Genomic DNA, 15,410 nt, shown 5'->3' on the forward strand with positions numbered 1-15,410 from the left:
ATGGGCTTGTATTTAGGAAGTGAGATTGCTGGAGCAAATGCACTTACATTAAACATAGAACAGGAGGATACAGATTATCTTATCAGGATTAAGTTGGTGGGCAAGGAAAGAACAATTTTACAGTATTGCAGGAACTTCTCTATAGAATTATTTCTCTAGATAGACCCATCTGGCACTTATCTCAATGCTTTTCCTACAATAAGCAAAGCTCATCGTTTATCCTCTTTTTATTTCACTTTTTTAATTGAAAGGAATTTGAAGCCCTTGTGTTTGGATGACTTCCTGTATCTTTGCAACCCTGTAATAATTTTTTATAGATGGGGCAAGCAGAAAAGATTCCAGCCAGAATCTCTGTGCTTGTTCAGAGTACCTTAGATTTATAGTTACCATCCTCAAAAGAAAACTGAAAATTCACTGCAGTAGGGCATACATCAGTCACAGTTAAAACTGATGTCAAAATATTTTGAAAGATGGCTGTTAGTCATACATTTTAAGAATATTGCTCCTTAATAGGCCAAAAGACTGATAAATATTCCCTTAGCAATTCAAGTTCCTTGAGTGCTGCAAGAAAAGGCATCTCTGAAAATTCAAAGGTAATATACTCTATAAATGTAACTTTTTAATGCCAGTTATTTACATAGAATTGTTCTTGATAAACCACCATGAGTTTTACCGATGTTCCATACATGATGCAAATTTAAGTAAACAACCATCCTATATCCTAATTTTTAATAACCTTCTAATTTAGAACTATTCAGCTAAATATTGATCTTATGAACTACTTTTTATAAATCTTAGACAAATCTGCAAACTGCATTTGCTTGGCCTTCTGATTACATGCTGAAGTTACTGTGTTTAAAAGTGACTCCAAACCACTACAGCTAGAACAAAATCCAGGAAAATTAGACACATTAAGATTTAATGCCTGGTGGAAAATGGTCACCTGCTACAATGAACAAATCACCATGTAGACATTTATTTAATTTATACCCTATCTTTCCATTAGCAGTAGTACTCAAATCAGTTTTCAATAAAATAAAATAAAAATAAACTTGCATTTTTAATTATTAAAATTTCCCTTATCAGCAAGATGGCTTAAGCATCTTGACTAAAACCTGAATAAAATATATATTTTCAAATCAGCAGAAAAACAACAGCAGTGAAACAAGTTTATCCTTCTTCGCGGTGAATTCAAAACCTTACTAAAAGGGATAGAGGTTTAGAAGAAATGAATTTGTATAAAACAGACAACAGTGGCTGTAAATATTTTACTTTCAGTTCTAAAAAAGCCTGTTTCCAAATATATTGTGTAGAATCTTTCATTTGTTATTAAGTTAAAGATTAAACAATTAGGATAGCTGAATTACAAGCATAAATATAGTATTTATACACGTGTTTTGCCTGTGTTAAATTTTCGTTCCCCATCTTTTCACATTTGATCAAGCTGGTTTACGTCATGAAAAATACCAAATACAACTATACCTGAAAGTATAGTCATTCTGTTCATCATCTACCAGAGTTCCTTCTAGGAGATGCACAGCTATATCAGATAGATAGATAGATAGATAGATAGATAGATAGATAGATAGATAGATAGATAGATAGATAGATAGATAGATAGATAGATAATATCAAAGATAGTAAATATCAAACAGAGGTTCGTGTGGTTAAAATGCCTTTCTGTTATAAGGTCCCAGATGTGAAACAGACTTCTTCCTGAGACCATATTAAAATTACTGACATTGTTATTAGATGGCTGTCCCACATATAAATTATGGTTGATTGCAAATACTTACCGCAGTTGTCAGTACCTTTGTTTTGAAACAAGGCAAGTGTATATAGAATAGACTGCGTCTGTGCATTCACTCTGGTTGGCAGTACTGAAAAAGCATGGCAAAGTCAAAACATCTGAACAATGACTTTGATATAAACCCAAACTCAGCTTATTTGGATTATTCGCTATCCCTACCTTTAAGTCCTCTTGATTCTGACATCAGAAGCTCTTTTCTCACAACATCTCCTCAGCCAGCACAAACAAAACAATGTAATTACACGTCAAACATCCCATGGATCTGATAAACCTATTTTGGTATTTAACCTGTTAAGCTGTTAATAGCCTTTAAGGCCCTTGATGCATTTACAGAAAATACTAATTGTTGCAGAAATTCCAACTGGGTGGAACAATCGTGCTTTGCTTGGTTCATCTGCTCTGTCACTTGCCTTAGGGTTAAATAGGCTTCCCCACATGAATGCAGAATGTAAATAGCACTGGTGGATTCACTCAGAAGAGCAATGGGCATCAACCTTGGCACTAGACAGCTTATAGCCTTCATGGCAGCTCTAAATATACTTTATTGGGACCTGTCTCCCAGCATGCTTTTGCTTTCTCTTCCCCACTTCCTCATGTGCTAGTTCTGGGGAACAGTAGAAAGGAAGAAATAACATTGGCTTGAAGAGGTATGGCCACATGTAACAGCTCTTGTGTGTTGTGGAAGCCTGGACCTTCAGCTGGTAGTTGGGCTTTAGCAATGCCACAAACCAAACTAATGGTGGCTGCAGTCACGTTCCCTTCTTTTCATTCCACTTCAGGAAGAACTCTACAAGCACAAAATAAGACATCATTGCAGGAAATATGTCAGGTTTTTTCTCTCCAGCAAAGGTAGAGGCTGAATGGATTTGTTGAGTAAAGCAAAGCAAAACAAGTTGTACAAAGAGTGCTGAAATAATGGCTGTATTGCAGTTTAGTTTTGAGTTTGTTGTTGTTTATTCGTTTAGTCGCTTCCGACTCTTCGTGACTTCATGGACCAGCCCACGCCAGAGCTTCCTGTCGGTCGTCAACACCCCCAGCTCCCCCAGGGATGAGTCCGTCACCTCTAGAATATCATCCATCCATCTTGCCCTTGGTCGGCCCCTCTTCCTTTTGCCCTCCACTCTCCCTAGCATCAGCATCTTCTCCAGGGTGTCCTGTCTTCTCATTATGTGGCCAAAGTATTTCAGTTTTGCCTTTAATATTCCCTCAAGTGAGCAGTCTGGCTTTATTTCCTGGAGGATGGACTGGTTTGATCTTCTTGCAGTCCAAGGCACTCTCAGAATTTTCCTCCAACACCACAGTTCAAAAGCATCGATCTTCCTTCTCTCAGCCTTCCTTATGGTCCAGCTCTCGCAGCCATATGTTACTATGGGGAACATCATTGCTTTAACTATGCGGGCCTTTGTTGTCAGTGTGATGTCTCTGCTCTTAACTATTTTATCGAGATTTGTCATTGCTCTTCTCCCAAGGATTAAGCATCTTCTGATTTCCTGACTGCAGTCAGCATCTGCAGTAATCTTCGCACCTAGAAATACAAAGCCTTTCACTGCTTCTACATTTTCTCCCTCTATTTGCCAGTTATCAATTAAGCTGGTTGCCATAATCTTGGTTTTTTTGAGGTTTAGCTGCAAACCAGCTTTTGCACTTTCTTCTTTCACCCTCATCATAAGGCTCCTCAGTTCCTCTTCGCTTTCAGCCATCAAAGTGGTATCATCTGCATATCTGAGATTGTTAATGTTTCCTCCAGCGATTTTAACTCCAGCCTTGGATTCCTCAAGCCGAGCATGTCGCATGATGTGTTCTGCATACAAGTTGAATAGGTAGGGTGAGAGTATACAGCCCTGCTGTACTCCTTTCCCAATCTTAAACCAGTCCGTTGTTCCGTGGTCTGTTCTTACTGTTGCTACTTGGTCATTATACAGATTCTTCAGGAGGCATACAAAATGACTTGGTATCCCCATACCGCTAAGAACTTGCCACAATTTGTTATGGTCCACACAGTCAAAGGCTTTAGAATGGTCAATAAAACAGAAATAGATGTTTTTCTGAAATTCCCTGGCTTTTCCCACTATCCAGCGGATATTGGCAATTTGGTCCCTAGCTCCTCTCCCTTTTCTAAACCCAGCTTGTACGTCTGGCAATTCTCGCTCCATGAACTGCTGAAGTCTACCTTGCAGGATCTTGAGCATTACCTTACTGGCATGTGAAATGAGTGTCACTGTTCAATAGTTTGAACATTCTTTAGTGTTTCCCTTTTTTGGTATGGGGATATAAGTTGATTTTTTCCAATCTGATGGCCATTCCTGTGTTTTCCAAATTTGCTGGCATATAGCATGCATTACCTTGACAGCATCATCTTGCAAGATTTTGAACAGTTCAGCTGGGATGCCATCGTCTCCTGCTGCCTTGTTATTAGCAATGCTAGCATAGCTTATAGCTTATCATTATGTATAAACCCACAATATTGACATTTATTCTTTAAACCTAATAAAATAGCCATTGTAGTCATGTGTTGGGTAGATTTATGTCTTGCCTTTACCTCCAGGAAATCAAGGGGCTACATCACATTCTTTCCTCCTATTTTTTTCTCACAACTACAACCCTGAATGGTAGTTTGGCAGAGAGAATGGTTGGCCCAAAGCCTCCCAGTGAATTTCCTTGGCTGAGGGTGGACTTGAACCTGGATATCTCCAGTCCTAGCTCAACACCTTGACCAACATACTAAGCCATACTTACTTTGGCTTAGATGTGATGTATGGTCCTTGTTGATAGGTTTTCCATAGAGCTTACTTACATCCACTTATCCTGGACTTGTATTCTTAGTGAAGAGTAGAACTCAAAGTGTGCCAACAAAATCTTTTTCATTCTGTTGTTTGTTTTGCATTGATGATAATAATTCTATATGTGAGTTCAACACAATATAGAGATGTTGGATTAGGTCAACATTTACTTTAACCTGAACTCAATTAAATCACAGAATGATTGTCATCATTTCTAAATCCATTGATTTCTAACGACTTACTCTGTATGATATGACTGACCAAAGTGTCTGCTTTGAAGAGAAGACACTTTCTTGATAGAACACTATGGCTGATTCAACTGCTGAACCAGCCTTGATTTTGTTGATCATGCTTACCTAACTCACAGTTGGCTAATTGGCTTCTTTATACGTCACACTGAATCATAAGCAAACAACACTATGGTAACTGTGGTGTGTGTGAATCAAGTCTATATCCTTGATGCATACATATCACATCATATATAAAGTTATTTGGCTTTCAGTTGTAATTTATGACAGTGAAGAATCAGAGTAGCATAAAACAGATACCAGAACTGAATCATTATGTACCACTTGGGATGGACTAGAATATTAATAAATTGGAAATAAAATCCTCAGAATAATTTTCGTGATTAAATGCAGGCAATATAGGATTTCAATTTGTCAAATCAACTTGTGGCATTAATCCTCTAATGGTATTTCCTTAGAATATTTTCCTTTAGGATTATAGAGTCATGATGAGGCAAAGTACAAACATCCACTTTAATCTTTGAATTGTAGATGTGTGGGAAGGAGCTAAAGAGATTGTCCTCGAAAAAGGTTGGTCTCTCTTCTATTAACTTAATCCCTTCTTTCTGGCATACTATGGAGACTAATATATTTAATATGGCTGGTATGTACACAATTGCTATTTTTTATGGATTAGCAGATACTTCTCATAGTCATTCTGTGTCTTAGTCACCTTCTCTTGGGACCACTGCAATTTGCTGAACATGGGGCTGCCCTTACAGACCAGTCAAAAACTAGCTGGTCCAGAATGTAGAGGTGTAAGTTGTTACATGTATGTGACACCTCTACTTTATGAGTTGTACTGGTTATCAATTGGTTTCTGGGTGCAGTTAAAGGTGGCAGTTTTCACCTATAAGGCCCTTCCTGGCTTGGGGCCTGATATTTATGGGACCACCTGTCCCCAGTTGTTTTTGCCTGTCCTATAAGATCAGGCAGGGATGTCATGCTCCAGGTCTCATCAGCAAAATAGTGCCATCTTATGGGACCACAGAGAGATGCCTTCTCTGTTGCTACCTACTTCTCCCCACAAGGTCCATTTGGGCCTGAACTTATTGGCATTTAGGAAAGTTTTAAAAACGTGGCTCTTCCAGCAGGCCCAGGCCAGGGCATTTTGTGAACTATATGAATGCTTGATATTTTAATGCCTGTATTCCCTAAAGTGTTCTCTCAGGGATTCTGATGGATGGCAAGTGATTGAATCCATATTGGGTATTTGTGAACCAAATAAAGCATTTACCAGTGTTTATCCAACCTGTCAATATACAAATACACAATTCTAGAGATATGCTTTTCTTGCATTTAGCACTCACACCCTTGATATATTTGCAGAATGCAATATTTACCCAACATCCCCTGTCTTTCTGGCAGGCTGTAAAATGCTAACTCCTACACTCACATATTTCAGAGTTAGCCATGTCTGAGGCAACAACAACAAAAACTCTTCAGAAAATATTAACACTTATTATGGCATAAACTTTTTCTTACTACCATAACAGATTGATTTTTCTGGAATTAAACTTTCCAGTAATTTGGTATGTGGCTCTTTGGCTCCTGTTCTGTCTTATGGCTGAATAATATTATACTGTGGACCTAAATTATTCATCTGATATTCAGTCTCTGCCCAGTAATACTTTAGGATTATTTTCTTCTTGCTTACAAAATCAAAGCTGCAGTTTAGGATTGAATAAATTGGCTAGAACCAGGTGGCATCCAAACTGAATAAAATAAATAAAATAACCAATCAATCCATTTAGCCATGGTTATCTTTACTTTTGGACAAGCCACTAATTTCTTAGCTTTGTTTTCAAATCCCTAAAATGGGAATAACAGTGATCTCCTTAATAGAATAGTTGTAAATGCAGGCAGAATGAAGACTGCAAAGATCTTTAAAAATTAAACGTGCCACATAAATAGCAGGAATTATTTCTGAGATCCCTTCTTTTTACTCATGATGTTAATACATTTCTTTAGCTATTGGGTTCCACAATTTCCGCAGAGTGTATCAGTTATCCTTAAAACTAGAAGGAGTGAAAGATTAGAGAACACACTGAACTTGTTCTTGAAGTAGTGTAATTTGAGCTATAAATTGACTCAACCTTTGGAAAACAAATGTAACGCCAGCAAACTGCCACATGTAGGAGGCTGTGGTATCAAAGTCTACAAAATTACTTCCTTTTTAATTTTGGAACTGTGGGAAGGAAGGGAGGGAGGGAGGGAGGGAGGGAGGGAGGGAGGGAGGGAGGGAGGGACAGTAGAATATTTAATGAAATATCCAAGCAAAACTGTTTACTAAACCTTTGGCAAAAGTTGGGTGAACAAAACAAAACCAATCAAGAAAAAGTCTCCTTGGAGCAGCAAGCAGCATTTCTCTGAGTTTTTAAACAATGCCAGATCTTTAGAATAGCAGTAGTTTGGCATCATTCTCCCAAATTTTCCCATTTTTCATGGAAAAGTTATGTCCACAGCAGAAATTGTCCAAGAAGAACTGAAGCAGATTGAAGCAGTTAGAAGGATCAAGAGCACATGTTGAAAATCTCATTGCCAGGGCTGATTTGTTTCACAAGCCAGAAAACAATTTTACAGTGGATGACAAAGGTAAGTTGCTTGATTTAGAATGTATTATGTAAAGTTGTTCAACCTTTTAAAAAACTTTTAAAATATTGCTTGTTTTTAATGTATTTTTATGTATATGAACCTTGTTTCTGATGAGAGATGATTGCAAGTTCCAGTGACTGCACCATGTTCACTCTAAGAGATCACAGAAAGCCATTAGTGTTTCTGGGCTAGAGCTATCATATCTAGAGTTAGAGTTAGAAGAGCTCTATGATAGCTTTGTTTTGTCCAATAAAGTACACACACACAGACACACACACACAGGCTGAGCATAAAATGTTCTCATTAATGTTTAACAGATTCTTATTCTGCTCAGATTTCCACTGGAACTCTTCCGGCCATTCAACTTACTACACAGAACAAAATTTATTTGCTGCCTCCTTTTCAAATTCTGTTCAAGCATAGACTAACCATGTCACATATATAGATCTCACTTGGTAGTTTGCATTCAGGGGCATCCAGAGCAAACTGTGATGATGCCAAATGATGATGTGTGCAATGACATCTTCATACAACTATACCATAAGATGCAGCATTTGCAGGATGCATCACTGTGTATACTTCTTCTGCCCCATAGATACCCATGTTTGCATGGTGGCAAGTAAGAGATGAGCCATCTTGACCCCTCAGTTATGTCTTTATTCTAGTTCCCACTAAAGACATCACGAGTATGGGCCTGGCACCCAACTGCATTTCTTAAGTCTTAAGAGGTGTGTTTTAGGGTTAGGGTAGAGAGTTCACAAAAATAATCAAGAGTCAAGAATTCCAATGGGTTCCTGTAGGGACATTTTGCTCAAGCCCAAAGCTTAGAACAGTACTTAAGAGTTTTAGCTGTGGCAGTAACTTAAGGATCCATATTTTAAGCCAGACATTACTGTATATAGCATATATATCACCACTCTTGGCACTTGTCTACTGCCATCTTTTACACTCCTCAATTCTTCAAAAACTGCCTCTCTTTTTGGAACCAACCAAAATAGTCAGTCACAGAAAATGATGAAGATGGCATCTTTCAGACATCCCCACTTGACTTGCCAAACCAGTGATAAAGCAGAAAAAAAAATGGAGCTAAAATGAGAACAAAGTGTGCAAAGATTCAAAGTATGCCCCCAAACTGTTCCTATAGTAGGTACTTTGACACTGTTAAATTCTGGTCTTCTACCATCATGGAATTCAAAGGTACCACAGAAGGAATTTCCATGGGGTTTCCAATCCAGACCCAAATTTGTATCATTTCAGCAAAGGGATTGTATCATCTACCAGAAGTATATGCTTCCAGAAATAGTTTTTTGAAGGTAACAAGAAATATAATTTAAAAGGATGCTCACAGTAAATACTTCACCCATCAGTCCATTCTAGAATTTGAATGCATCTTCCTCACATACATACCAGGAAACTGAATATTTTCCTCTTCCCCTACTGCAGATGAATTGTCTCATATATGCATGTTTGTACAATCATCTTTAGCCTCATTTTAAAAAAAATATTGCTGATACAAACTTTTATGAATGTAGGTTATAGACACTGGCCAGTTACTTCCAGCTTTTACTGGAACCCTATAATAGCAGCATATGAGAGTTTGTCTTGTAAGAACAGAAGATCTATTTTATGAAATGAGAGGTACAGTATATCTCTATAACTTTCACCTAAAAATGTTTGTGTTGATTCTGAAAAGAATTCTCTGGTGATTGCTATTGGGCTAAGCTCCTTGGTTTGTCTGCTCTGAAGATTAGTTGACTGAAAAGACATTTGCATCAGTAAGAATGAACATATCTAATTGTTCCAGCTCAAATGAACTCAGCTGTAACTCAGATATATTACTATGCTTGGATGTAAGAACTATAAATTCAAATTGCCAGCTACTACAAAGTTCACACATACAGCCTTTAGTCATACTATCACTCAACTGAAGTGTACAATTCCTTGGAGTTGGAATTAAGTCCCACTGAATATACTAGAAAATCTTTCTTAGTGCACCAAAAGAGCATTTAGTTCAGTTTTAGTAGACTGAGAAGAACAACTTCAAACTGATGATAATCTTACCAGAAACCATTTAGATCTCAAACGATATATGTGCAAATTGCATTTTAGAAAAGAGCATGATATTCAGAGAAGTCAACCTAATGATCGATGGCCATGATGTACTGTGAGTGTTGCTATCTGGTTCTTGTTATGCTCATGTGGTGCCATCTCTTGCTTATCTGGGAGAGCTATGGACCATTGACAAGAAATAGCCAGAGGCCAAACAAAGATGAGAACAAAGCAGATCACAACAGATTCCCTCTTTATCACACAACTATTAACCAACACCCAGATAAGCAAGAGATGGTGTCACATAAGCAGACAAGGACCAAATAATACCCAATAGCTTAGTCCAGTCAACTGTAAGACAAGCAACTGTATATTCCATAACTAACAAAAGAAACATAAATACTCCAAGTTCATAGCACTGAGTCCTGGATAATGAACAATCTGCAAATAGAAAACAAGCTCAGAAAACTCCCACAACCCAACATTTAAGCTTCTGTTTCAAGGAGTAAAATATGGGTTTTGTAATAATTCACATATTGCATGCAAAAGTAACCTGACCAAATATACTTTGATGAGGCAAAAACACATCTTTCCAAAGGCATAAAAAAAGAGTCATAACAGGTTAAGGCAGAACTGTGTCAACATTTACACTCAACAAATTTGTCTAATTGTATGTTACCGAAGGTAACTAATTTTATGCCTTTACATCAGTCTTGATTCCTGGCGACTCCCTGGACAAGTTCCTGCAGTGTACTTGGCAATATTTTCAGAAGTGGTTTCCCATTGCCTTCTTCTACCTAGGGCTACCTAGAGAGAGTGGGTGGCTCAGAGTCACCCACCTGGCCTCTGTGCCCAAAGCAGGACTAGAACTCATGATCTCCCAGTACCTAGCCCGATGCCTTCAATATTCATAGTTGGCAAAGTCAGATCATTTTCACCAAGAATATCTTTGTATTTCCAAAACTAGGTCAATTAGAGGCCTCACAAAGAGGGTCAGTTGGTTCATACTGCCTGGCTTGGCTTTGTTGGTAGATGCTGAAATGGTACATTCCCAGTTTTTTTGTTCGCCAGATAACTTGCTATCTTCTGCTTCTCAAGCAGATACAATGTCATGTCATTGGAGAGTTCAGCAGTTCTGGAAAAAAATGGGCAGATGGCCCTCTGACAAGAATTTGGACTTAAACAATTGTGCACTGAATGCAGTGGATATAATGGAGCTGAGTGAGTATACTTTCTGTGATATTGAAATTCAGTGTACTTCTTCCCCCTATACACACACATCAATTATAGTTTTCTAATTTTTCTTATAAGCGGCCCTTCAAGAATCAACTTTGTAAATAAATATTTGCATTTGTAAAATTTGGGACACCCACCCACACTTTATCTCATTCTGCTGTTCTTATTGTGGAATTCTCTTCAGCCCTCCAGTCAATTCCCCTTCTTATTTCAAGCCCTTTCCTAAAAAATCTTTTGTTTAATATAATTTAGAGCAATGTTTCTCAACCTCAGCAACTTTAAGATGTGTGGACTTCAACTCCCAGAATTCTTCAGTGAGCTGGCTGTATCTCCTGCATTGTATGGACTTTTGTTCTGCATTTTTCATTCCCTCACTTCCACAAACTGGGAATGCATTTAATCAATTTCATTCACATAAATTTATTCCACAAAATATCTGCTTGTGTTCAAGGTGTTGCAAGACCATATTTGTTTTGCTGCAACAGACTTGTTATGGAATTGCCGTTCATTCAACTGCTGCATTTCCACAGAACAATAAACAGTAGTTTACCATTATGGGAATGAAGTTATATAAGCCTAGGTTTGCACACTTCTCCCTCTCTGCTTCTTTTTTAATGCTGTTGAGAGGAGTAAATCAGAAGCAAGATGATCTACTTATTATTTATTATTATTGTCTAATAATAAGTAATTTGTAACTATTATTTACTTTTTAATAATTTATTAAAATAAATCTTTAATCTACCATTTACAAAGCAGGCTTGTATGAGCAAGCTATAGTTAAGGCTATCTGCAGTTTGTAGCACTAAACAGCTATTAAATAGAAATGCACTGTAAAGCTTTCCATCTCCTTGGGGCTGTATGAGAGGAGAAAAAGGCAAGAAAGCATATCTGCCCAAGACTTCAACAGATTTGTTTTCTTAGTGCTACACCATGGCTTAACATTGTGTGAAAGTATAGCCAAGGGCTGTTCACACAACTTGCTTCACCCTGGTTAACTGTGACACAGCTCTCTCAACCCAATTTTCTGGATCTGCACTACAAGCTTAATCATAAGTTAACTACATGATCTGGGTTTGCAGAATACACAAAGATGTGGTTGGTTGAGTTTAGTGTGAACACAGCCATTATTTCACGGCCACACTTTTATCTTCATGCCTCCATTTCTACTGCTGCCTGCCAAGTATATACAGTACAAGAAACATAGATTGCACTGGTGCAGCTTAGTGTTAGCCTTAAAATAATACAACTTGGATGTAGGAGTTAACAGAAAACATGCATTCATGTTCTAGTCTTGCCATGTCAGCAATCTTTCTCTGTTGCTTGGCTTTTCTTTTAGCTGCTGTGGTATCACTGCTGCCAGACTTGGAGGAGATTGATCTTTCCTGGAATGATTTCATAGGAGGAGCCCTAGAACCTCTGGCCCTTCAGTTCAAACATCTGCAAGAGCTGAAAGTCCTCCAGCTGAACAGCTGCGGACTCACAACCAAGGATGTTGCATGTTTAGGTACTACCTGGTAGAACTTCATCCAAAAAGTCATCCCAGTTGACTATGTTATGAAAGAGGCTGATGGATTCTACCAAAGACATACCTCTAACTGAAATTGGGAAATCTAGCCCTGCTGATTCCTTGAATTGTCTCTGGCATATACTTGGCCCCTTCCTGGTGCTAAAGCAGGGGAAGAAACTGAATCTGATCTGAAGACTAAATTCAGCTTCTCCTGTATCTCCATGAGCCAGATACTATTGGGATGGTCAGGCCCTGTGGGGAAGGGCAAGGCTTGCCTTCTAGGCAGAAGTTCCATCACTTACATCATCTGTTTTCCCCAGATAGGGTCTGTTTTCCCTGCATAGTAGAAAACAACCACTAAAAGTTGCAGCTGTGATTACCAATGGCAGATAAATTTACTTTGTCCATGTTTGATCTTACCTAGTTTTGCAATCTTACCTAGTTTTGCATTTTTGAGACAATATGCAAAAAAAGAAACTCAAGTATTCTTCAAAATTAAGATTGTTGTCTCAATATTGAAATGCACTTTCCCACTATATCACCACTACAGTATAATATAAAGTACTACATTTTACAATGGAACCTATGTAAAAAAAAAAGACAAAAATGCATATGTTCCTGAATATGATGCACGTTTTGTTGTTTATTCGTTTAGTCGCTTCCGACTCTTCGTGACTTCATGGACCAGCCCACGCCAGAGCTTCCTGTCGGTCGTCAACACCCCCAGCTCCCCCAGGGACGAGTCCGTCACCTCTAGAATATCATCCATCCATCTTGCCCTTGGTCGGCCCCTCTTCCTTTTGCCTTCCACTCTCCCTAGCATCAGCATCTTCTCCAGGGTGTCCTGTCTTCTCATTATGTGGCCAAAGTATTTCAGTTTTGCCTTTAATATCATTCCCTCAAGTGAGCAGTCTGGCTTTATTTCCTGGAGGATGGACTGGTTGGATCTTCTTGCAGTCCAAGGCACTCTCAGAATTTTCCTCCAACACCACAGTTCAAAAGCATCGATCTTCCTTCGCTCAGCCTTCCTTATGGTCCAGCTCTCGCAGCCATATGTTACTACAGGGAACACCATTGCTTTAACTATGCGGGCCTTTGTTGTCAGTGTGATGTCTCTGCTCTTAACTATTTTATCGAGATTTGTCATTGCTCTTCTTCCAAGGATTAAGCGTCTTCTGATTTCCTGACTGCAGTCAGCATCTGCAGTAATCTTTGCACCTAGGAATACAAAGTCTTTCACTGCTTCTACATTTTCTCCCTCTATTTGCCAGTTATCAATCAAGCTGGTTGCCATAATCTTGGTTTTGTTGAGGTTTAGCTGCAAACCAGCTTTTGCACTTTCTTCTTTCACCTTCATCATAAGGCTCCTCAGTTCCTCTTCACTTTCAGCCATCAAAGTGGTATCATCTGCATATCTGAGATTGTTAATGTTTCTTCCAGAGATTTTAACTCCAGCCTTGGATTCCTCAAGGCCAGCTTGTCGCATGATGTGTTCTGCATACAAGTTGAATAGGTAGGGTGAGAGTATACAGCCCTGCCGTACTCCTTTCCCAATCTTAAACCAGTCTGTTGTTCCGTGGTCTGTTCTTACTGTTGCTACTTGGTCGTTATACAGATTCTTCAGGAGGCATACAAGATGACTTGGTATCCCCATACCGCTAAGAACTTGCCACAATTTGTTATGGTCCACACAGTCAAAGGCTTTAGAATAGTCAATAAAACAGAAATAGATGTTTTTCTGAAACTCCCTGGCTTTTTCCATTATCCAGCGGATATTGGCAATTTGGTCTCTAGTTCCTCTGCCTTTTCTAAACCCAGCTTGTACGTCTGGCAATTCTCGCTCCATGAACTGCTGAAGTCTACCTTGCAGGATCTTGAGCATTACCTTACTGGCATGTGAAATGAGTGCCACTGTTCGATAGTTTGAACATTCTTTAGTGTTTCCCTTTTTTGGTATGGGGATATAAGTTGATTTTTTCCAGTCTGATGGCCATTCTTGTGTTTTCCAAATTTGCTGGCATATAGCATGCATTACCTTGACAGCATCAAATTTGCTGGCGTATAGCATGCATTACCTTGACAGAATATGATGCACAGAAATGCTTATATTCAGGAAAATAGGATTAAAATTTGCATTTTATTAAGTAAAACAGTTTGCAGTGTGCATATTTGAAGAAATACGCAAAAAATACACATATTAGTACAAATTAGTTCAAATAAATTCTCAAGCTACTATGGAAATAAAGGACAAAACGATTGAGGGAAACCGAATCTACAAATTCACGCATCCCTAGCAATGACTGAAATCTTGAATAGTTTTGCCCACATGTGATACTTCTCACATATTCAAATCAATATCTGAAACAGTACCATTAATTCCAAATGCTTTTTTTGCAGGAGAAGCACTTGAAGGAATTCCTCACCTTGAAATACTGGATGTGTCATGGAATCCTGGCATTGGTGGAAGCCTTTCTCTTCTAACCTCAAAAGTCCTCAAAGGCTCTAAGCTCCAGATATTAAAAGTAACCGATTGTGGTCTTACTCCTGAAGATGGAAAATCACTGGGTAAGATATTGTGGCAGAGTGATGTTAGCATCTTTGCAGTGTTCACTGTATTATTTAGCTTAGTCTTCAAACTAAAGGTCTGATTGAATGGACCCATGATTTTCCAGCCCTTCGAGGCAGTCCAGACAAGGAGCCAAAACCATGAGTACTAAGACTACCTTTCTTGTAGGGTTACAGTAAGAGAATCTTGCAAGTCTGAAAGCGCTTCCTCCTTCCCTGCCAAAGAACTAGGGAGGGACCCTTCTGAGATGCTTACTCCACCCCCACTCCTCCTTTGGACTCAGATTTCTCTTATCAGACCACTGTCTAGGTTGCAGCTCTTCCTCCTGTCTCCCAAGGTTCTTTTCACAGCCTATCACAGTTTCCTTACAGTATAGAGAATATCATCCCTGCTTCTCTTGCCTGCATTGCTGTGCATGCAGTCAGAGTTAGGCAGGGATGGGAAGACAAGGAATAGACCAGGCTTATGTCCTTTTTTATCCTGGAGTCAAAAGAGTTTAGACTGCACACAGGAGACGTCCAGGACATCCCACTATATCTCTATAACCAAATCAGAGCAGGCATACAAAGCACTTCGCTTG

General features: G+C 38.7%; 1 protein-coding gene across 1 annotated transcript in view; it reads left to right on the forward strand.

Moving 5' to 3' along the window:
- Window positions 1-15,410, forward strand: part of LRRC31 (leucine rich repeat containing 31) — a 25,281-nt gene continuing 9,871 nt past the window's right edge. The window contains exons 1-5 of the mRNA XM_063306798.1: window positions 1-92; window positions 7,369-7,472; window positions 10,623-10,742; window positions 12,094-12,261; window positions 14,662-14,829. Of these exons, the coding sequence (XP_063162868.1) occupies window positions 1-92; window positions 7,369-7,472; window positions 10,623-10,742; window positions 12,094-12,261; window positions 14,662-14,829 (652 nt within the window). The remainder of the gene's footprint in view (window positions 93-7,368; window positions 7,473-10,622; window positions 10,743-12,093; window positions 12,262-14,661; window positions 14,830-15,410) is intronic.

Source organism: Candoia aspera, chromosome 6 (assembly GCF_035149785.1).
Source record: "Candoia aspera isolate rCanAsp1 chromosome 6, rCanAsp1.hap2, whole genome shotgun sequence".
NCBI classification, from domain to species: domain Eukaryota; kingdom Metazoa; phylum Chordata; class Lepidosauria; order Squamata; family Boidae; genus Candoia; species Candoia aspera.